This window comes from Dendropsophus ebraccatus, chromosome 15 (genome assembly GCF_027789765.1).
Source record: "Dendropsophus ebraccatus isolate aDenEbr1 chromosome 15, aDenEbr1.pat, whole genome shotgun sequence".
NCBI classification, from domain to species: Eukaryota; Metazoa; Chordata; class Amphibia; order Anura; family Hylidae; genus Dendropsophus; species Dendropsophus ebraccatus.
The window spans coordinates 72,044,494-72,068,362 of NC_091468.1; the positions used below are offsets into that span (position 1 = coordinate 72,044,494).

General features: G+C 47.0%; 1 protein-coding gene across 6 annotated transcripts in view; it reads left to right on the forward strand.

The window, feature by feature from the left end:
• UTRN (utrophin) overlaps nucleotides 1-23,869 on the forward strand; it is a 410,412-nt gene that overhangs the window by 193,462 nt on the left and 193,081 nt on the right. For 5 of the 6 annotated variants that reach the window (XM_069954241.1, XM_069954239.1, XM_069954240.1 and 2 more), the window contains one exon: nucleotides 263-452. In XM_069954241.1, coding sequence (XP_069810342.1) covers nucleotides 263-452 — 190 coding nt within the window. Of the gene's footprint in view, nucleotides 1-262; nucleotides 453-10,788; nucleotides 10,933-23,869 lie in introns of those variants that run through there. The other variant, XM_069954244.1, reaches the window with a different exon arrangement.

Genomic DNA, 23,869 nt, shown 5'->3' on the forward strand with positions numbered 1-23,869 from the left:
CCTGTGCATGGAGGAGTATATATGTATCTTGTGATCGAAGGGAAAAAAAAGTCAACTGGTGTCAGAAAATTATACAGATTTGTAAATGACTTCTATTAAAAAATCTCCAGTCTTCCAGTACTCATCAGCTGCTGTATGTCCTGCAGAAATTGTTTTAATCCTGTTATTATTCTGATACTATGTAACTTCCCTTGTGTGCATATTCCTGTTATATAGTTGGATGCGGTAACCGATACTTAGTTTGGTCTCTTTGCTCTATTAGGGTTGGCGACCGACAGAGCGTATTGGAGAAGGAGCTTAGAAACTTCCAGGTCTTGGTCAAAGATCATGAGAACTTTATGAAGTGGATCCAGGAAGCGGAGACCACAGTGAACGTTCTCATGGACGCATCACAACGTGAGGGAGTCCAGCAAGATGTCAGCCGCTTACGACAGCTGAAGATGCAGCTACAGGTAAGACCCTCCATGGATATAGACGCCGGCCGTTCCTTTGTCCACAGCAGACGGGGTTCCATTGAACCTTGATGAATGTCGCTTGCGATCCCATCAGGACGTGCGTTGTAGATATCCCGTGAAGCTCCTGCTATATTTCCCTAGATGCATCTCTGCTTTATTCTCACAGTATATATATAATTCTGTGCCATTTGCAATCTGCAGTTCTCTATTAATACAATTGCTGAGTTCTAACGCAGACGTGATGGAGGTTTCAGCGCTGAAAGAATAGATTCCCTTCATTATGTCTCCCATAGATTTCCTCAGGGAGAGGAATCCGTATGTGTCAGAAAATATCACATTTATTTTCTGTTGAAGCATCTAGGTGAAGCGACTATTGAGCAGCAGCCATCAATAATAATAGAGGAAGATGATGATGTGGGTGGCAAAACATTGATCAGTAGCTTTCTGCAGACACTTCTGGTGGAGGACGAATCCTCCCCGTGTTGTATCGATTCTCAGTAAGGGCCCATTCACACTTCCAGGTTATGGATCTGTATTAGTCCAGGGGAACAGCAGGTTAGATGAATCTTATGTGCTGATAGCCCCCAATGTGCACAGGAAGAGATCGGGATGTGTCTTATCTTCCTCCTCAGCGCTGTTCCTGTGCTGTTAGCAGTGTAATCCTCAGTCCGGAGCACCATTAGGAGCACTGCCCCGCCCCCAGAGCACAAGCCAGACCACTCCCTCTAATGATAATAGTCAATGGAGCAGGCTCGGTGCTTTGGGGGCAGGCAGTGCTCCTAACGGTGCTCTGTGCCAAGGATTGCACTGCTAACAGCATGGGAACAGCGCCGAGGAGGAAGGTAAGGGACATGCCTTCCCCCTTGGTGTCCTGTGTGCATTAGCGGGCTATCAGCAGGTTGGATTCGTCCCCCTCTGCTGATAGTGTTTTAAAGGGGAACTATCAGTTCACGTACATGGTTAATGCCGGTTTCACACATAGCAGTTTTTGTGCCAAAGCCAGAAGAGGATCCAACAGGAAAGACAAGTACACGTCATCCCTGTATATTTTCCTTCCCATTTGAATCCACTTCTAACTTTTAACTCCTGCACATTTCTGGTGTTTATACACTCATTTTGCTGCTGTATATAGAAAATACATATATAATAATAATAATAATAATAATATTTGCATTGTCTGATCTGTTGGATTATCTCCGTTCTCCTAGAAAGTTGCATTTCCACCTCCAGTTTTTTCCAGCGCTGCTCTTACTATGTATTACCACTTTCTATTGTTATGTGTAATGTTTGTGACCCGGTTTTGCTGTAGGGCCGTAGTCCCCAACATGTGTCTCCAGCTGTTGCAGAACTACAACCCCCATCATGACCTAAAAATGGGGCTCTATATAAAAGAATAATGAAACCTATTGTTGCCAGGGTCACCTTTCAGTTAACCTTTTCAGAGTACATTCTCCGGTTTATACATAAGAAATAGCACAATTTCTGGCCATTGTATAAATTGGATGAGAATTTTCCTTCTTGCAGGTGTATTCTCACATTTTTAGATGTCCCTAATGTAGTGTACAGAGACCATCAGCTGTGGTGTCTCATATACACTGCACAAACATAGATGAGGGGATCCTGCTCTATTCTAAGTCTATAGAACACTTTTTTAGAAGCAGCAGCATGGAGGATATTATAGAGCAGTATAGGATGGCATAAACCTGCTTACAGAGTTTGTTTCTCAGGGTGGACTTCTATCAATGAGTTTGCAAGAAAGTATTGCATCTATATTCTATATGATCCGCAGTATTTACAGCCAAGCAACCAACCCCCGGCAGCCTAGGATAGTAGTAGCAGGATTACTATAGTACTAGTATACTGTGCCTTACAGTGCTGGCTGCTTATTCATCATCATGTCTAGGGTACCGTATACCCCCTTTAGGGGCTGACATTGAACCTATGGAATCTGAATGGCCAGAAGTTTCTCTTCCCTGTTTGCACTTTATTACCATCATCAAACGCAGAGTTACATAGTTACATAGTTACATAGTTAATACGGTTGAAAAAAGACACATGTCCATCAAGTTCAACCAAGGAGGGGATGGATACAGGGAAGGAGGAGGGGTGATATGTTCTATACATATGCATCTATATTATTTTGGTCTAAGAACTTGTCTCTCCTGTTTTGAAGCCCTCTACTGTTTTTGCTGTGACCAGATCCTGTGGTAGACTGTTCCACAGATTCACAGTTCTCATGGTAAAGAAGGCTTGTCGCCTCCGGAGATTGAACCTTTTTTTCTCCAGGCGGAGGCAGCGCCCCCTTGTCTCTCCAGGCGGAGGCAGCGCCCCCTTGTCTCTCCGGGTGGAGGCAGCGCCCCCTTGTCTCTCCGGGTGGAGGCAGCGCCCCCTTGTCTCTCCAGGCGGAGGCAGTGCCCTCTTGTCTCTCCAGGTGGAGGCAGTGCCCTCTTGTCCTTTGAGGGGGTTTTACCTGGAACATCTTTTCCCCATATCTCTTGTAGGGGCCATTTATATATTTAAATAAGTTAATCATATCTCCCCTTAAACGTCTCTTCTCCAGACTAAACAAATGTAATTCTTTTAATCTCTCCTCATAACTAAGATGCTCCATTCCCCTTATTAGTTTAGTTGCCCGTCTTTGTACCCTCTCCAGCTCTAGAACATCCTTTTTATAAATCTGGTTCCAAAACTGGACGGCATACTCCAGATGGGGCCGCACCAAAGCTTTATAAAGCGGTAATATTATATCCCTGTCCCGAGAGTCCATGCCTGTTTTAATGCATGACAATATCCTACTGGCCTTAGAAGCAGCTGACTGACATTGTGTGCTGTTCTGTAGTCTATTATCTACAAGTACACCCAGATCCTTCTCCATCAGTGACTCTCCCAGAGTAACTCCCCCCAGGACATATGATGCATGTGGGTTGTTAGTACCCAGGTGCATAACTTTACATTTATCCACATTGAACCTCATTTGCCAAGTGGACGCCCAAACACTCAGAGTGTCTAAGTCATCCTGTAACATCTGCACATCCTCCATAGACTGTACTGTACTACAAAGCTTGGTGTCATCTGCAAAGATAGAAACATTGCTGTTAATTCCATTCTCAATATCATTAATAAACAAGTTAAACAGAAGAGGGCCGAGTACTGACCCTTGGGGTACACCACTTATTACCGGGGACCATTCGGAGTAGGAATCATTGACCACCACTCTCTGGGTACCATTATTAAGCCAGTTTTCAATCCAGTTACACATTAAATTTTCCAAACCAATAGAATTTAACTTACCCATCGGACGTCCATGAGGGACTGTGTCAAACGCTTTTGCAAAATCCAGGTACACTATATCCACAGCCGCGCCGCCATCCAGGCTTCTACTTACCTCTTCATAGAAACATATTAGGTTGGTTTGACAGCTTCTGTCCTTAGTAAAACCATGCTGGTTATCACTTATAATACTATTAGCCACCACATATTCCTGGATGTAGTCCCTTATAAGCCCCTCAAATAGTTTCCCCACAATGGACGTTAAGCTTACGGGTCTATAGTTACCTGGGGAAGTTCGAGAGCCCTTTTTGAAGATCGGCATTACATTTGCCTTACGCCAGTCCCTCGGCACAATACCAGTAAGCAAAGAATCACGGAATATTTCATACAAGGGTAGTGAAATTACAGAACTGAGTTCCCTAAGAACTCTGGGGTGTAATCCACCAGGTCCTGGAGCTTTGGTTACATTGAGTTTGTTTAATTTATCTTGGACCATATCTATAGTAAACCAGTTCAGTACATTACATGTGTTAGCAGCACTGGCCCCACCCACCTCAGTACTGGCCCCACCCTCCACAGCTCCATCCTCTTTTGTATATACAGAACAGTTCTGGCCCATTACCCGAATGTCGGGGTCTCTTCAGGCGATTGAGTAAACTAAGTGTCCTATCAATGGTATAAATGGAGGATCAGAGCCGCCGCGCTCGTACACATCTCACAGCTTTTAATTTGCACATATAGCGGCTTTGGCATTAAAATATAAAAGGCGACTTTTTATGATTATGTTATAGCTTAGAAAGACGTAAAATGACTTTATTGTACGTGATGAGAAAGCGATTCCCATAAAAATTATCCGCTGTATCTAATGCGCTTTATGTGTTTAACGTCGCTACAAATAAGACTTTGTCGCACTGATGGATCGGGGATAGTTTGGATAATCGCTGATATAGCAGTCACCTCATTTACGTTAATAAAATGGCATTTAGCTATTGCCGCCATGCAGAACAGTCTGCGGTCATCCGACGGCCTCCACATTGCCTGCTCATCTATTACAGCTCGTTGTCAGGAGGATCTTAAAGGGGTTGTTCACATATTTTTTTTTTTTTCTTTCAAAACAACTGGTGCTACAGATTTGTAATTTACTTCTTTTAAAAAAATCTCCAGTATTCCAGTACTTATCAGCTGCTGTATGTCCTGCAGGAAGTGGTGCTGCTGTTATCTTACTGATCCGTCCCGCTGCTCGGCTGCCTCTGGGTCCTGGTTTCATGACGTTGCAGCCCTGCCCAGCCAATCAGTGACTGAGGAGGACACCACTGCAGCTGCTGATTGTCTGGGCCGCCTGCATTGTCATAACACTAGGACCCAGAGGCGGTCGGATGGAGCGATGAAGGTGCCAGGAAGGTAAGTGTGCTTTATTATTTTCAAACAACCTATCCCCAGGCGTATATTAAAGAGGCCCCTGCCCGGATTACCTCTTTAACACAGAGTGAGCATAGGTTAAAGTTATCTTGGATCCTTTCCCATAAAACTATATATATGTTAGTCTGCGCAGCTCTAGCTGCTGTATAACACGGAGCATCTAAAATGTGACAGGTTCCCTTTAAGATTATTTTAGCATAGTGTGGGGCAGTCTGCCTGTCAGACGGTGGAGGCGCTAAGCTATGTGGGCCGGTGTGTCTGTGATGAGTCGGCGGTGCGTATTATGCCTATGGTGGCCGGAGTGTCGATGATGAGTCGGCGGTGCGTATTATGCCTATGGTGGCCGGAGTGTCGGTGATGAGTCGGCGGTGCGTATTATGCCTATGGCGGCCGGAGTGTCGGTGATGAGTCGGAGGTGCGTATTATGCCTATGGCGGCCGGAGTGTCGGTGATGAGTCGGCGGTGGGTATTATCCCTATGGCGGCCGGAGTGTCGGTGATGAGTCGGCGGTGCGTATTATGCCTATGGCGGCCGGTGTGTCGGTGATAAGTCTGTGGTGCCTATTATCCCTACGGTGGCCGGAGTGTCGGTGATGAGTCGGCGGTGCGTATTATGCCTATGGCGGCCGGAGTGTCGGTGATGGGTCGGCGGTGCGTATTATGCCTATGGCGGCCGGAGTGTCGGTGATAAGTCTGTGGTGCCTATTATCCCTATGGCGGCCGGTGTGTCAGTGATGAGTCAGCGGTGCCTATTATCCCTATGGCGGCAGTGAATGTTCGGACGTTTTGGCTCGGTCGCGGCCTCTCTTTCCTCGGTGACTATAATACTCTGATATTCTTTGGTCAGATACAAACGTTCTTTTCCGAGCACCTTTAACATTTCCAAATGGCGTCAGTCACTGGTTTTCTTAGCTTTCCCCGAACGGCTTTGGAGCTGATTGTCTATGATCTTTGTATGTGACGGTGTACCTGCCAAGGTGTAGTGAGCGGCGGCCAGCAGCCATGTTTGTGTCGCTCTTCCATGTTCTCTGGCTTCTGGCTGTAAATGTCATGTTTAGTTATGCTGAACCGCCGTCGCCTCCGTTCTGACCGTGCTGATGGCTTCGCTGTCCCCTGTCCAATCTTATTAACTTGAGAGCATTCAGCGGTTTCTTTTCCCTGGCAAAGCTTCATTACGTGGAGACTTTCTCAGTAATTCTTACTTAACTCGTCGCTCTCAGAAACTGATGTTTTCCATTAAAATAAAAAGCTATAAAACCCAAATTGTAGCTATATATCAAACGGTCCGGCTTACTCGATACAATAAGGTTACCAATACTGGGCTTTTTTTTCCACGTTTCCAAAGCGTATGCAATATTCAGTGAATGCCAGAATGTGTGCCGCTCTTTACAGCCTCCTCCCATGGGAGCCCGAGTTGCAGAAGAACTGAGCTTAAAGGGAATCTGATGCCATGACCATGATGTCCGAGCTGCAGGCGGCCTGTCATAGAGAAGGATTCGCTGAGCGGATTGATATATGCTTTGGTAGGGACATTTATTTCTATATATTCTTCCTCATTCTGAGCTAATCAGTCCAGTGGGCGGTTCTAATCAGTGATTGGCAGCTTCCCTTTATGAGTCACAGAAATAACTGTCACTGATTAGAACCGCCCACTGGGCACCTGAGCTCCAAAATGTCTGGAATATAGATCTGTCAATGACAAGTTATACAGAATCTATTTCCACTCCTTGCTCAGCTCCTTCTGCTCTACACCATTCTGCAGGAAGCTTAGAGGGGATATCTAGCCTGACTTATTCCCTTTAAGAACACCATAGGACACTTATACCTCCGATTCCCTGCAGTTTCTAGTTAACCATCCAGCTGGACGTGGCTGCAGATCGATAGAAGCGTCGCTGAGCCGTGTGCATTATTTCTGATACATTCCTGTCCGTTCTTTTCTCACTTACTCCATTGGATACGTCTTCTCATAAAATGCTAGGAATAAAAAAAGTTCATATTAATTTAATATTCTGAATGTGTTAGGTTCTACATTTACTGATTGAATTATTAGTGATTATATCCTGGGAGATATAATCCAGGTTCCATCTCTCTTAATCAGCCGTGACCGCACTTGTGCAGCGTTTTTTTATTTCTCATTATTTTTTCCCCTGTTCAGACTTGTCCAGCAGGTGGCGCTGTGATTCAGCAGTTTCCATCAGGACTGACTGTAATGTTGACAGAATTTGACAGATTCCATTTGCCACATGAGATTTTTTGCACAATGTTTTTGCATTAATAAAGGGTCAAAAGACGTATGAGACATCAGTGCTAAGAGGAGACCGCTAGTCTGAATGGAGCCCATGCTTCATTGTAGACTGTATAAGGGATTTGCCTATCTGACAGATTTGAAACCACTTTAACATGTGGCGCAGGCCTGTTCACGTGATATAAGGTAACACAGCACCTTAAATATGGATTGTGGTGGGATGTAGTCTGCCAAGGAGAGGCTGGCCGCAGTGTAACACTGGTCGTGGATATCTTGTATGGAAACACACTGGGGGTTAATGGAGCGTTTCCAGACATCCGCAATCGGAAGAAGAAGAATTGGACAGGTTGCAGGGTAGAGAGGTAATAAGGGAATTATTACTAATAACTGATGTCTAGAAGAATGCCTGCCCCTGTAGCATGGCTTCCTTCACCCAGAACAAACAGACTGGCTTGTTGGCACCCTGCTGGCTCTGTGTTCCGGAGCCTCATCTCGCTACCCCCTCTAGCTACAACCCTAACCCTCCAGACATATTTGTGAATATTTTTTATTAGATTTTTAAATCTGTAGTGTTCCTTTATTGTACAGAGACAGAGCTTTAGCGGATTCTTCCTTACAAATACTATTATACCGTATTATCCACACTAATTCTCAGTCTATACAGCAATGCTTCCCAACCAGTGGCTCTCCAGCTGTTGCAGAACTACAACTCCCATCATGCCCCTCCACCCGGAGGTGTATAGTCACAATCAGGTCGGCCTTGTTTTTTTTTTTATCAGATTTCCTGACCTACATGCCACTCCTAATTGGCTGTCAGAACTGCGATTTCTATAGAACCTGATTACCGGATCTCCTGCCGCCATCCTGAGCAAATGTTTTCAGTGCTGAGTAAAATCCACAATATTCAATGCCAGCCAAGACCAGTGGTGTGTTATCACTCGATTCTCAGAGCAGCATGCATTATGTTACTTAAAGTGTAAGTCTTATATTAGGGGACTTTTCATGCATGTATATGAGGAGCAGCACTGTCCTGTGTATGTATATAAGGAGCAGCACTGTCCTGTGTATGTATATGAGGAGCAGCACTGTCCTGTGGATGTATATGAGGAGCGGCACTGTCCTGTGTATGTATATGAGGAGCAGCACTGTCCTGTGTATGTATATGAGGAGCGGCACTGTCCTGTGTATGTATATGAGCAGCGGCACTGTCCTGTGTATGTATGTGAGGAGCAGAACTGTCCTGTGTATGTATATGAGGAGCAGCACTGTCCTGTGTATGTATATGAGGAGCGGCACTGTCCTGTGTATGTATATGAGGAGCAGCACTGTCCTGTGTATGTATATGAGGAGCGGCACTGTCCTGTGTATGTATATGAGGAGCGGCACTGTCCTGTGTATGTATATGAGGAGCAGCACTGTCCTGTGTATGTATATGAGGAGCGGCACTGTCCTGTGTATGTATATGAGGAGCGGCACTGTCCTGTGTATGTATATGAGGAGCAGCACTGTCCTGTGTATGTATATGAGGAGTAGAATTATATCTGGCCATCCTGTTACTAGTTTATGCCTTTTCCCTCTGTTACCACCCTGCAGGCTCCATCCCTGTATCTGCTTTCCCTATGCTCTGCTGCAGTGTGGATGTATACCAGCCTCTGTGCTGCCCCCTGCAGGCTCCATCCCTGTGGATGTATACCAGCCTCTGTGCTGCCCCCTGCAGGCTCTATCCCTGTGGATGTATACCAGCCTCTGTGCTGCCCCCTGCAGGCTCTATCCCTGTGGATGTATACCAGCCTCTGTGCTGCCCCCTGCAGGCTCTATCCCTGTGGATGTATACCAGCCTCTGTGCTGCCCCCTGCAGGCTCCATCCCTGTGGATGTATACCAGCCTCTGTGCTGCCCCCTGCAGGCTCTATCCCTGTGGATGTATACCAGCCTCTGTGCTGCCCCCTGCAGGCTCCATCCCTGTGGATGTATACCAGCCTCTGTGCTGCCCCCTGCAGGCTCTATCCCTGTGGATGTATACCAGCCTCTGTGCTGCCCCCTGCAGGCTCCATCTCTGTATCTCCTTTCCCTGTGCTCTGCTGCAGTGCGGACACAGACTATCCTCTCTGCTTCCTCTTATACACTAAAAAACACCCCACAATCCTACCTCACTGTGGAAAACCTCCCAGACCAGCTCTGATCACTCTAACACAATCCAGCATTTTCTGTGGCCACAGTCTGTACATTGCACAGGCTGCTTCTCTCCTCTTCCTGCTCACTCACCCCCCTCGGCCCCTCCCCCCTCCATAGACTATAATGGGCAGTGCAAACCGGTCTTCCCTCTGCTTCTGTGTGATATCAATGTTTTTTTTCTTGATAATGAACATATAGAGGAGGGAAAGAAGCCGCCATGTGAGCACAGAAGGAAGCTCTTCTGCTTATTAAACCTGTTACGTAGTTTCTCATATTTCGCTTATACTGTTGATTTCTACAAAGATGTTTTAAATGACAGAGCACACTGTAAGAGAAGTAATAGGATTATTAGTGTGTTGGACAGTGCATGAACGTCCAGGTTATACAATCTGTGCCACTCAGGGGACTATCCCTTTAAGTACTGCCGGTGTGACCAGGGCTCAAGTTGTAAAGCAAAGATGCATTGCAACAGTTCTCCGAAAATCCTGTTCTCTCCCTTTCTTCTCTGCATTATAGTAAATCATATTAGAACATTGTATTTGTGGTGGAAGCGCTAAGTAGCTGTGGGGGCTGTGTCAGGTAAAGTGACGGAGGGGTAAATATCCCGGAGGGGGGCACTTGGGTCCCAACCTTACTGTGTGCCTGCTATTGGGAGCATTGATGCATTGGGCACCTCCTGGGATTAGTTAGCGGCTAACGTATGGCGGATGGAATTAGTCGGGCTATGTCTCAGGGCTCCTCTCTCCTCACAGCCTGTTAGTCGCTCGTGGAGCTGCAGTCAGTCGGAGGCGAGCTGAGGGAGAGAGCACATCAGTAGAAGAGTGCCAGCGTCTCCTGTCTCTGCTCTTCAGCTTCTGGATGGAATTTACTACAATTCATGGATCCATCATCCTGGCAGGGGGGCTCCCGGACGGATTGCAGTCCTAATGTCTCCATTCTTACAGCCTATTGAATGGGTTGCAGAAGGATAAGGAGCCGGCTGGATGAGGCAGGCTGCCGCTGCTGTCTCTAGTAGCTGTCATTTTCCCGAGCTTCTAAGGATTCCATTCCAGGAAATTAAACTTGGGAGATGCAATCGGCTTCTGTCTTTTCCAGCAGTGTGGGCTTTGGTCTCCCTAAAGCGATTTTGTTCCCCCCTTTTATATATTTGGAAGCGAGCATGCTCAGACAGCTGGCAAATGGTTGTCCAGTGACCAGGAGGGAATGATTGCCGCTTTTCATTTATAATGCAAATTCTGAGGTACCTCCAGAAGTGCTGCAAACTTAGAATGATGGCCGTGGTGAGAACGTCTCTGCAGAAAGTTGTTGTTTTGTTGCATCACTTGCAGAGGATGGCCGTCTCTTCTCCCAGGTACCAGAAACTCTGCAAGGTAAGTTACTGCCACCTCCCTGCTGGAGAGTCACAGCAAGCGAGGAACCTCAGGGATTGTATGGAATTGTTACAATAATCATAATATTTATTTGTATAGCAGCAACAGACACCACCGCGCTATTGTTACAGATAGAACAAAGCTAAGTGGTGGATTGAAACAAGTTATCGTGACCTCACAATCTGGGGTGACACACAGGTGAGGGGTGACGCACAGGTGAGGGGTGACGCACAGGTGAGGGGTGACGCACAGGTGAGGGGTGACGCACAGGTGAGGGGTGACGCACAGGTGAGGGGTGACGCACAGGTGAGGGGTGACGCACAGGTGAGGGGTGACGCACAGGTGAGGGGTGACGCACAGGTGAGGGGTGACGCACAGGTGAGGGGTGACGCACAGGTGAGAGGGGTGTAACATAGGTGGGGGGTGTCACATAGGTGAGGGGTGTCACATAGGTGAGGGCTGACGTATAGGTGAGGGGGGGTGTCACATAGGTGAGGGCTGACGTATAGGTGAGGGGTCTCTCATAGTCTGCCTTGCTCCATTCTACTCAATAACTTTTGTTCATTCTTTTTTGGAATTTGGGGAAAGTTTACAACAGGGATGGGAAACCTTCGACCCTCCAGCTGTTGCAAAACTACAACTCCCATCATGCCTGGACAGCTAAAGCTTGTCTCACATCTCCAGGCATGATGGGAGTTGTAGTTTTGCAGCAGCTGGAGAGCCGAGGTTCGCTACCACTTGTTTCCATGCTTCATGTGCGTCCTGTTTCTTTAAGACCTGGATGTACGCTTCTGTTCTATATATATATATATATATATATATATATATATATATATATATATATATAGGGCTTCTTCCCAGCCATTGTTTTCTGCAGTTTAGGATTATGAAGAGTTATGAGTGATTCTTTATGGAAATGAGAGTTATATTTGGCCGGGAGTCTGGAGGGGTCCCTACCTATGACTCATGCAGATGCACTGGAACTTTTCTCCGTTCCATAGATTTGGATGTATTTGTGGCATCTTATTACATTGCTCGGCTGTGGATGGTTACATAAGAGATTTGTCTGATACTTGGAATGGGATCTTATTGCAGTTATTATTCTTCCATGCCATGGTAACCACATTGTATATCCGTGTATGTATTTCATAGCACTGACTTGTGCCAAGTGATAACACGTCCCCCCTCCCTGTGTAGCTGCCAGCGTGGATTGGAGGGGCCGCTATAACTCATCGCACCTCTGTTATTTTTTTTCTTCTCTTTGTAAATGTAGATGTTGTGTAGAGAGATCTGGAGTCTGGGCGATGGAGTCTGGGGGCCGGGGGCGATGGAGTCTGGGGGCCGGGGGGCGATGGAGTCTGGGGGCCGGGGGGCGATGGAGTCTGGAGGACGGGGGCGATGGAGTCTGGGGGCCGGGGGGCGATGGAGTCTGGGGGCCGGGGGGGCGATGGAGTCTGGGGGCCGGGGGGGCGATGGAGTCTGGGGGCCGGGGGGGGCGATGGAGTCTGGGGGCCGGGGGGGCGATGGAGTCTGGGGGCCGGGGGGGCGATGGAGTCTGGGGGCCGTGGGCGATGGAGTCTGGGGGCCGTGGGCGATGGAGTCTGGGGGCCGGGGGGCGATGGAGTCTGGGGTACTGAATTGATGGAGTCTGGAGGACGGGGGCGATGGAGTCTGGGGGACGGAAGTGATGGAATCTGGGGGACGGAGGTGATGGAGTCTGTGGGACGGGGAATGGAGTCTGGGGGACGGGGGCGGGGGATGGAGTCTGGGGGACAGGGGTGATGGAGTCTGGGGGCCGGGGGCGATGGAGTCTGGGGGCCGGGGGGCGATGGAGTCTGGGGTACTGAAGTGATGGAGTCTGGAGGACGGGGGCGATGGAGTCTGGGGGACGGAAGTGATGGAATCTGGGGGACGGGGGCGATGGAGTCTAGGGGACGGGGGCGATGGAGTCTGTGGGACGGGGGATGGAGTCTGTGGAACGGGGGATGGAGTCTGGGGGACGGGGGCGATGGAGTCTGTGGGACGGGGGATGGAGTCTGGGGGACGGGGGCGGGGGATGGAGTCTGGGGGACGGGGGCGGGGGATGGAGTCTGGGGGAAGGGGCGCTGGAGTCTGGGGGACAGGGGCGATGGAGTCTGGGGGACGGGGGCGATGGAGTCTGGGGGCCGGGAGCGATGGAGTCTGGGGGCCGGGGGCGATGGAGTCTGGGGGCCGGGGGCGATGGAGTCTGGGGGCCGGGGGCGATGGAGTCTGGGGGCCGGGGGCGATGGAGTCTGGGGGACGGGGGCGATGGAGTCTGGGGGCCGGAGGATGGAGTGGGATTGGATTCTGCTTGTGAATTCCTGGAGGAAGTATTGATGGGACTCTTCCACCATGAAATACACTGAGAATTATTGATGGCTTTCATGTGTCATGGCTCCGCACATCTCGCTGCTGATGTGATTGGTTGTTTTCCATCCATCCGTAGAGATTGCTGCCTATGTGAGCGTGAAACTTTTATTTTCACAGTAAGGTGAGAAGTTAGAGTAGTAAGCTTATAGTATACAGGGAGCCGTCCAGTCTGGAGAGCTCTCTGCCCATGATGTACAGGCACACACCACCTCTTCTTCACCAGGAGAGCTGCCCGTCTTTACCAGGAGAGCTGACTGTATTCACCAGGAGAGCTGACTGTATTCACCAGGAGAGCTGACTGTATTCACCAGGAGAGCTGACTGTATTCACCAGGAGAGCTGACTGTATTCACCAGGAGAGCTGACTGTATTCACCAGGAGAGCTGACTGTATTCACCAGGAGAGCTGACTGTATTCACCAGGAGAGCTGCCCGCCTCCCACCTTGGGCATCAGTCTATGTATATCAATCACCTAGTTCCCTCCTCAGGAGCTCTGGTGGGGCAGAGAGCTCTCCCAACAACCTGCCCTGGCTGGGGTATTTAGATACAGAGCTGGGGTATTAATCTGGACTCATTGTACATTGTCGCCCCATTAGCTGTGATTGCTCATTTATGTTTAATAACTTGTCTGTATTTTATCCATCAGTTTATATTGTCTTTATTGTATTCTATGTAAATGTTAGCTGTATACTCACCAATGGGCTCCTATAAGATGGTAATTCTTGTCAATGAGTCTTCCTGACTAACATTAGCGTCATAAGCGCATTTGAATATATGCAGATTATTGTGTATTACACATAGGGATGGACCTGAACGCTCAGTATCCTACATGGGGAGTGACGCTATGTCGGTATCCTACATGGGGAGTGATGCTACGTCAGTATCCTACATGGGGAGTGATGCTACGTCAGTATCCTACATGGGGAGTGATGCTACGTCAGTATGTTACATGGGGAGTGATGCTACGTCAGTATCCTACATGGGGAGTGATGATACGTTAGTATCCTACATGGGGAGTGATGATACGTTAGTATCCTACGTGGGGAGTGATGATACGTCAGTATGTTACATGCGGAGTGATGATACGTCAGTATCCTACATGGGGAGTGACACTACGTCAGTATCCTACATGAGGAGTGACACTACGTCAGTATCTTACATGGGGAGTGACGCTACATCAGTATCCTACATGGGGAGTGACGCTACCTCAGTATCCTACATGGGGAGTGATGCTACGTCAGTATCCTACATGGGGAGTGACACTACGTCAGTATCCTACATGGGGAGTGATGCTACGTCAGTATCCTACATGGGGAGTGACACTACGTCAGTATCCTACATGGGGAGTGATGCTACGTCAGTATCTTACATGGGGAGTGACGCTACGTCCGTATCCTACATGGGGAGTGACGCTACGTCAGTATCTTACATGGGGAGTGACGCTACCTCAGTATCCTACATGCGGAGTGACGCTACGTTAGTATCCTACATGGGGAGTGACGCTACGTCAGGACTTTCTCAGGACCTGTTAGTCCCTGTTAGTACTACCTGTCCTTCATTCCTCTGCCCTGGAGTATAGAAGGATATATATGTACCAGTCACCAGTGTATATTACTCCATGTGAGCGCCCACTCAATGCTGCGCTATAGACAGTAAAGCTCCCGTGCTGCACAGATGGCCCCGAGGAGCCGGAGGACCCAGAGATGGGAGCAGCGCCCTCCACCACACTGCCGGCCTTGTCTCCTATCCTTTTCCATCTCCTTATCCCACCTGCTCGCTGCTCGTCCAGGACATGTAGCTTTGTAAGTTCCATTGTATGTTCCGATTTCCCAGTGACAGGTTTTCATTTGTCTCCATTTCTTATGATCTGAGCTCTGTGTGTGTTCTCCAACCTGTGGCTGCTGAGCCGTCGCAACACTACAACTCCCAGCATGCCGCAGCCGACTGAGTAATTGTTCCATATTGATGCTGGAAGGACTTGTAATTATTATTATTATAAGGTTTCATCCTATTTCTTTGCTGGGGAACGGCCTGATCTGCTGCTTTGGCTTTGGTCACATTAGACGTCTCTAGACCCAGCAGTTTCCATGTCTACAAGGTTGTGGCGGCCCCGCAGCCTTATGGGAGCCATTATATTTAGCAGTCAGAGGACACCTGTAGCTCCCTGCTCTGCCAGTAGAGGGGGATGTTTTTGGGGAACCCGTCCTTAGTTTCATGCTGCCTGAACCACAAGTCACCCTATACCCAAACAAGGTGGAGAGAAGTATAGGGATCATTGAAATGGTGAAGGGTATATGTCTTTATAAAAAAATAAAAACTTGTTATAGTGCAGGGGGTAGGAAACCTTGGCTCTCCACCTGTTGCAGAACTACAACTCCCATCATGCCTGGACAGCCAAAAGGTTTAGCTGGAGAGCCGAGGTTCCCCACCCATTCCCGAAACATTTGCCTATTCAGGTCCCCCCACTGATCCACCAGTGTTACAGACCCCTCTCTTAGTATTTTGTATATAAAATATTAGAAATATTCATATCCATACAGCTAGGGTCTCCAAGAATCTTCCAGAAGGCACAGGTAGGATTCAAAGGAAACAGAGCAACAGCCAGATTGTACTTAATCAAAAATCATATGTTGAGTTACTGTCCCTTTCAATTTCCCATGTATGCGATCACTAAATAATAATAATAATAATAATAATAATAATAATAAAAACAAGCAGAATTCACTTGGACTTTTTTTTTTTTCAAAAAAAAACTTTAGTAAAGAGCAGAAAGGGAGGATATTCCAGGGGGCAGCTGGGTCCTAAAGCCCTGAGTTTAGTCTTACATGTTATGGCCCTATTCCACTGAACGATTATCGTTCGTTTTCTGACGATATCGACCGCTACGGACGATAATCGTTCCGTGGAATAGAGTGCAACGATCAGCCGACATCGTTCATGTCGGCTGATCGTTGCAGTCGCTTGTTTTTCAACATGTTGAAAACAAGCGACTGATATAGCAGCGATCTGCTGCCGTCGCTCCGTTGAATAGGAGCATCGGCAGCAGACGCTGCTATATCCTATGGGCAGCGATCCTCCGAGCAGCCCCCCCGCAGCTCCCCGCCGCCCCTCCCGCACTCACCCGCTTGCTGCAGCCGCGTTGAATAGCGGCGGCAGCGAGCGGCGAACGAGGAGCAAACGAGCGCTAATAGCGCTCGTTTGCTCCTCTAAAACGACCCGTGGAATAGGGCCATTAGTTTGTAGACAATAGCTCCAGTGTCCTATCTGTAATATAGAACAGGACTGATTCTCATGGAGATTTACGGCCAGTGATTTACACTTGTACTCGGCGGGATGGATCAGTCTTGTTTCTCGTCTCTCTCATTATTAGATTTCCTGAAAATAAATAACCACTCCGGCTCCAATGTATCAGCTCCACAATGCTGAGATTGCCATAGGAATGACAGGTGCCCTGTATTAGCTATTGTACACATATTCAGGTTGTATTGATGTAGCAGAGATGATGTGTGTGTTTGTTATTGTGGTGTCACAACATTTTATATTTATTATATTCAGGTCATCCCATTGAATTATCACCTCCCTAAATGTGGGAACGAGGGATTCCATCCAGCTTATAACACTATGCCCCACTTACAACTTACATATAATGGGGTTATTCAGGACTAGAATAAGCACAGCTACATCTTTGTGAAAACAGCGCCACCCCTGTCCTCTGGCCATGTGTGGTATTACAATTCAGCTCCATATAAATTTTTATCGCCTTTGCTGATTGACGTTGAGTCCCCCTGCTCAGTAACCTGGCCTTGTATTCTACACCATGACCAGCAGATGGCAGCCTTGTGCAATGCCGGAGACTACACAGTGACACCTTCCATCTCAGCGCAGATCATCCCTCTAATTCTCCTGCCTCTATGAGATCAGCATTTTTCCCTTCTTACAGGTGAATGCAAATGAGCCCAAAACTCTATATACACAACCTCTCATTTCTCTTTCAATATTCCGCACAGGCGAGATGGTTCGTACCATGTTCTGACCGTAGCCCTGCAGGAATCTGTGATCTGTCCTAGTTACGAAGCCGAGTGGAAGCAAAAAAAATCAATCTTGACATTAGCATTTAAAAGTGTAAATGGTTTGGTGAGTGCGGCTCTCCGTGCGGTCTCCTCTCCCGTGCACACGCAGGTGGATTGTCAAGGGCACGTCCGTTGTACGGTCAATGTCTTTTATGTAAAGCAGATGTAAGAAGTATAAATAGAACTTGTGAACTCCTATGTGGACTACTATTGGTCAATTCGTACAATGCCAGTCCGATCAGGCATGCGGTATAGTGTGTTGGGAGTTGTAGTCCTAGCCCAGGTATCCTGTACAGTTGTGTGTGTCAGTGCTGTGTACATTATTCATACTCTACATATATAATCTGTTTATAATCCTCTATATAAAGTCTTCTACATTCTCCTGTGTATATGAATGAGCTTCCTCTGCTGCTCCTTCTGCCCTCTCATCTATTGCTGAATTATACAGGGCTGAGCTAGTTACAATCTAATTCCATATGGTAGAGCTGGATACAGCTAGTCTGGTAGTCAGGGAAAGAACTGACTCCTTTTATATTAGTCCTACCAGTACATATAACTCTTAAAGGTGAACTTCATAAAAAAAATTCTTTCAAATCAGCTGCTGTATGTTCTGCAGGAAGTGGTGTATTCTCTCCAGTCTGACACAGTGCTCTCTGCTGCCACCTCTTTCCATGTCAGGAACTGTCCAGAGCAGGAGAGGTTTTCTATGGGGATTTGCTGCTGCTTTGAAAAGTTCCTGACATGGACAGAGGTGGCAGCAGAGAGCACTGTGTCAGACTGGAGAGAATACACCACTTCCTGCAGGACATACAGCAGCTGATAAGTACTGGAAGACTGTAGATTTTTTAAATATAAATAAATTACAAATCTAAATATTTCATCAGAGTTTCCATTTAATGACAGATCCTAAATATCAGAGATTCATCACAGATTTACAGCAAGAGATGCAGAGAATACTATATGGTGATGGAGTCCTGTATTCCTATAGGATGATGGAGTCCTGTATTCCTATAGGATGATGGAGTCCTGTATTCCTACATTCCTATAAGATGGAGCCCTGTATTCTTATAGGATGGAGTCCTGTATTCCTATAGGATGATGGAGTCCTGTATTCTTATAGGATGATGGAGTCCTGTATTCCTATATTCCTATATGATGGAGCCCTATATTCCTATATGATGGAGCCCTGTATTCCTATATGATGGAGCCCTGTATTCTTATATGATGGAGCCCTGTATTCCTATGTTCCTATATGATGGAGCCCTGTATTCCTGTATTCCTATATGATGGAGCCCTGTATTTCTATATTCCTATATGATTGAGTCCTGTATTCCTACATGACGGAGTCCTGTATTCCTATATGATGGAGCCCTCTATTCCTATATTCCTATATGATGGAGCCATGTATTCCTATATTCCTATATGATGGAGCCCTGTATTCCTATATTCCTATATGATGGAGCCCTGTATTCCTATATTCCTATATGATAGAGCCCTATATTCCTATATGATGGAGCCCTGTATTCCTATATTCCTATATGATGGAGCCCTGTATTCTTATATGATGGAGCCCTATATTCCTATATGATGGAGCCCTGTATTCCTATATTCCTATATGATGGAGCCCTGTATTCCTATATGATGGAGCCCTGTATTCCTATATTCCTATATGATGGAGCCCTGTATTCCTATATGATGGAGCCCTATATTCATATATGATGGAGCCCTGTATTCCTATATGATGGAGCCCTGTATTCATATATGATGGAGCCCTGTATTCCTATATGATGGAGCCCTGTATTCTTATATGATGGATCCCTATATTCATATATGATGGAGCCCTGTATTCTTATATGATGGAGCCCTATATTCCTATATGATGGAGCCCTGTATTCCTATATTCCTATATGATGGAGCCATGTATTCTTATATGATGGAGCCCTATATTCCTATATGATGGAGCCCTGTATTCCTATATTCCTATATGATGGAGCCCTGTATTCTTATATGATGGAGCCCTGTATTCTTATATGATGGAGCCCTGTATTCCTATGTTCCTATATGGTGGAGCCCTGTATTCCTGTATTCCTATATGATGGAGCCCTGTATTCCTATATTCCTATATGATGGAGTCCTGTATTCCTATATGATGGAGTCCTGTATTCCTATATGATGGAGCCCTGTATTCCTATATGATGGAGTCCTGTATTCCTATATGATGGAGTCCTGTATTCCTATATGATGGAGCCCTCTATTCCTATATGATGGAGCCCTGTATTCCTATATTCCTATATGATGGAGCCATGTATTCATATATGATGGAGCCCTGTATTCCTATATTCCTATATGATGGAGCCCTGTATTCTTATATGATGGAGCCCTGTATTCCTATGTTCCTATATGATGGAGCCCTGTATTCCTGTATTCCTATATGATGGAGCCCTGTATTCCTATATGATGGAGTCCTGTATTCCTATATGATGGAGTCCTGTATTCCTATATGATGGAGCCCTGTATTCCTATATTCCTATATGATGGAGTCCTGTATTCCTATATGATGGAGCCATGTATTCATATATGATGGAGCCCTGTATTCCTATATTCCTATATGATGGAGCCCTGTATTCTTATATGATGGAGCCCTGTATTCCTATGTTCCTATATGATGGAGCCCTGTATTCCTGTATTCCTATATGATGGAGCCCTGTATTCCTATATGATGGAGTCCTGTATTCCTATATGATGGAGTCCTGTATTCCTATATGATGGAGCCCTGTATTCCTATATTCCTATATGATGGAGTCCTGTATTCCTATATGATGGAGCCCTCTATTCCTATATGATGGAGCCCTGTATTCCTATATTCCTATATGATGGAGCCCTGTATTCCTATATTCCTATATGATGGAGCCCTGTATTCCTATATGATGGAGCCCTATATTCCTATATGATGGAGCCCTATATTCCTATATGATGGAGCCCTGTATTCCTATATGATGGAGCCCTGTATTCCTATATGATGGAGCCCTGTATTCCTATATGATGGAGCCCTGTATTCCTATATGATGGAGCCCTGTATTCCTATATGATGGAGCCCTGTATTCCTATATGATGGAGCCCTGTATTCCTATATGATAGCCCTATGTTCCTATAATCATACGATGTTACTCGCTGCACCTTGAAGCCATTGACTCTTTTACTTGTAAATAATTTCTAACAAGAGGAAACAATGGCGGAGCCGCCTGATCATTGCCATAAATCAGACCCTATAGCAGCCGGTGTTTGCAGCGTTAGGTCCCCGCGGGCCGTGTTCGGTGGCCGGTGAGTGATTGGTGTTGATCTATGAGATAATTGCCCACATTATCAGACATCTCGCCTCACACTGACGTCTCCCTGATTTCCTTCCTCGGCCGAGGTGACAGATTTCTCCTATAATGTCTTCGATAGATCTCCCTGCTGTTTCCCCGTACACGGAGGTCAGGTGTGATGGAGGCCGCAGGCAGCAGTCAAAATCTCCAGACGTAGGATAGATATCAATGACTGGCAGCGGCCGCCATGACAGCTGCGTGCAGGGAAACTATACGCTAAATGCTTAGACTACACAGTGCAAGTTCCAGTTGACCGTTTTTAAAGGGGAACTCCAGGAAAGTTTTTGTCTTTCAAATCAACTGGTGTCAGAAAATTATACAGATTTTGTAATTTACTTATTTAAAAAAATTTCCAGTCTTCCAGTACTTATCAGCCACTGTATGTCCTGCAGGAAGTGGTGTATTCTCTCCAGTCTAACACAGTGCTCTCTGCTGCCACCTCTGTCCATGTCAGGGACTGTCCAGAGCAGGAGAGGTTTTCTATGGGGATTTGCTGCTGCTCTGGACAGTTCCTGACATGGACAGAGGTGGCAGCAGAGAGCACTGTGTCAGACTGGAGAGAATACACCACTTCCTGCAGGACATACAGCAGCTGATAAGTACTGAAAGACTGGAGATTTTTAAATAGAAATAAATTACAAATCTAAATATTTCATCAGAGTTTCCATTTAATGACCGATCCTAAATCAGAGATCAGAGATTCATCACAGATATACTCACATAATAGAGCCCATACAAGCACTGCAGATGGATGCTGGCCACTGGAGGGCGCTGTTAGTGTATTTGGGTGTGTACAATCACTGAGGACCAGGTGTGATCACCATGCGGATAGTACACATCTAGTCCTGGCACGCCGTTACATGCAACGATGGCCTCATCAGCGGCCGTTACATGCAACGATAGCCTCATCAGCGGCCGTTACATGCAACAATAGCCTCATCAGTGGCCGTTACATGCAATGATGGCCTCATCAGCGGCCGTTACATGCAATCATAGCCTCATTAGCGGCCGTTACATGCAACAATAGCCTCATCAGCGGCCGTTACATGCAATGATGGCCTCATCAGCGGCCGTTACATGCAATCATAGCCTCATCAGCGGCCGTTACATGCAACAATAGCCTCATCAGCGGCCGTTACATGCAACGATGGCCTCATCAGTGGCCGTTACATGTAATGATAGCCTCATCAGCGGCCGTTACATGCAACGATGGCCTCATCAGCGGCCGTTACATGCAACGATGGCCTTATCAGCGGCCGTTACGTGCAACGATGGCCTCATCAGCGGCCGTTACGTGCAACGATGGCCTCATCAGCGGCCGTTACGTGCAACGATGGCCTCATCAGCGGCTGTTACGTGCAACGATGGCCTCATCAGCGGCCGTTACATGCAACGATGGCCTCATCAGCGGCCGTTACATGCAACGATGGCCTCATCAGCGGCCGTTACATGCAACGATGGCCTCATCAGTGGCCGTTACATGTAATGATAGCCTCATCAGCGGCCGTTACATGCAACGATGGCCTCATCAGCGGCCGTTACATGCAACGATGGCCTTATCAGCGGCCGTTACGTGCAACGATGGCCTCATCAGCGGCCGTTACGTGCAACGATGGCCTCATCAGCGGCCGTTACGTGCAACGATGGCCTCATCAGCGGCTGTTACGTGCAACGATGGCCTCATCAGCGGCCGTTACATGCAACGATGGCCTCATCAGCGGCCGTTACATGCAACGATGGCCTCATCAGCGGCCGTTACATGCAACGATGGCCTCATCAGCGGCCGGCTAAGCTCCTATTATCCTGGCGGCATCTCTCTCTATTACTCCATGATTAGGCTGTATCAGGGGGCGTCCTATCATCATCCACATCAGGCCGCTGCCTGGATCCCGCACAAGCTGTTCCATTTGATAGTTATTGATGTTGATTTTTTTTGTAATTTGAAGTGTTTTTTTATTATTATTTTAATAGAGAAGTAATGAAGTGCGCCCATTCCCAGCCTCGGCCGCCTCCGCTTCATTGATTTTATTTAGGCCTTTATTGTTGAATACATAATCAGCCGGCCATTGTCTTTCGGATCATCTTGGCTTTCATGGGTTCGGTACTGATGTATATATAGCAGATTAGTCTCTTATAAAGCGCCATTTGCCGCCTGAAAGGAGAAATTTTTCTTTTCTTCTTATTCCACAAAACGTATAAATAAACCCAGCAGATGTGTTGGGAGCTGAAGGAGGCTTATACTCCAGCATTTACGGTACTTGTCACCAATGTTCCCGTCATAGGGTCAGCAGATATGCCGGGAGTTGAATGGGGCTTATACTCCAGCATTTACGGTACTTGTCACCAATGTTCCCGTCATAGAGTCAGCAGATATGCCGGGAGCTGAATGGGGCTTATACTCCAGCATTTACGGTACTTGTCACCAATGTTCCCGTCATAGGGTCAGCAGATATGCCGGGAGCTGAATGGGACTTATACTCCAGCATTTATGGTACTTGTCACCAATGTTCCCGTCATAGGGTCAGCAGATATGCCGGGAGCTGAATGGGACTTATACTCCAGCATTTATGGTACTTGTCACCAATGTTCCCGTCATAGGGTCAGCAGATGGGGATGATCAGTCTAAAATAAGACGGTTATTCAGCTGTGGAAAGAACGCTCAGAATTCTGAATAGTTTTGTAATTACGATATTTGAAATCACGTTGATGAAACCGGGATGGGGCTGTGTATACGAGAACCGGTCACTATGCGGCATCGATGGCGGGATCGGGGAGGATGTAGGATCGGCCTCCAGGTGTCCCGGATGAGCAGCTCCTCGTAGTCCGGATCATCGCTGCAGCCGACCTCTGGAGATGGAGGAGGATGACTACTACACTATTACATCCCCAGGAGGAATCATTTTCTCACCCCATTTACATCATTGGTTTTCTTAAAGGGACGGTGTCACCTAGATTTTCTTTCACCAATTAGAGTCGGATACTATTTTTTTTTTTTTATTCTAATGTTTCTATTTTCCGACTGTAATTTCACTTTTTGTAAGTTATTATGGGGGCAGCCATCTTGCTTGGACTGACATGCTTTACAGCCTGGACATTTAGTGACATGCTT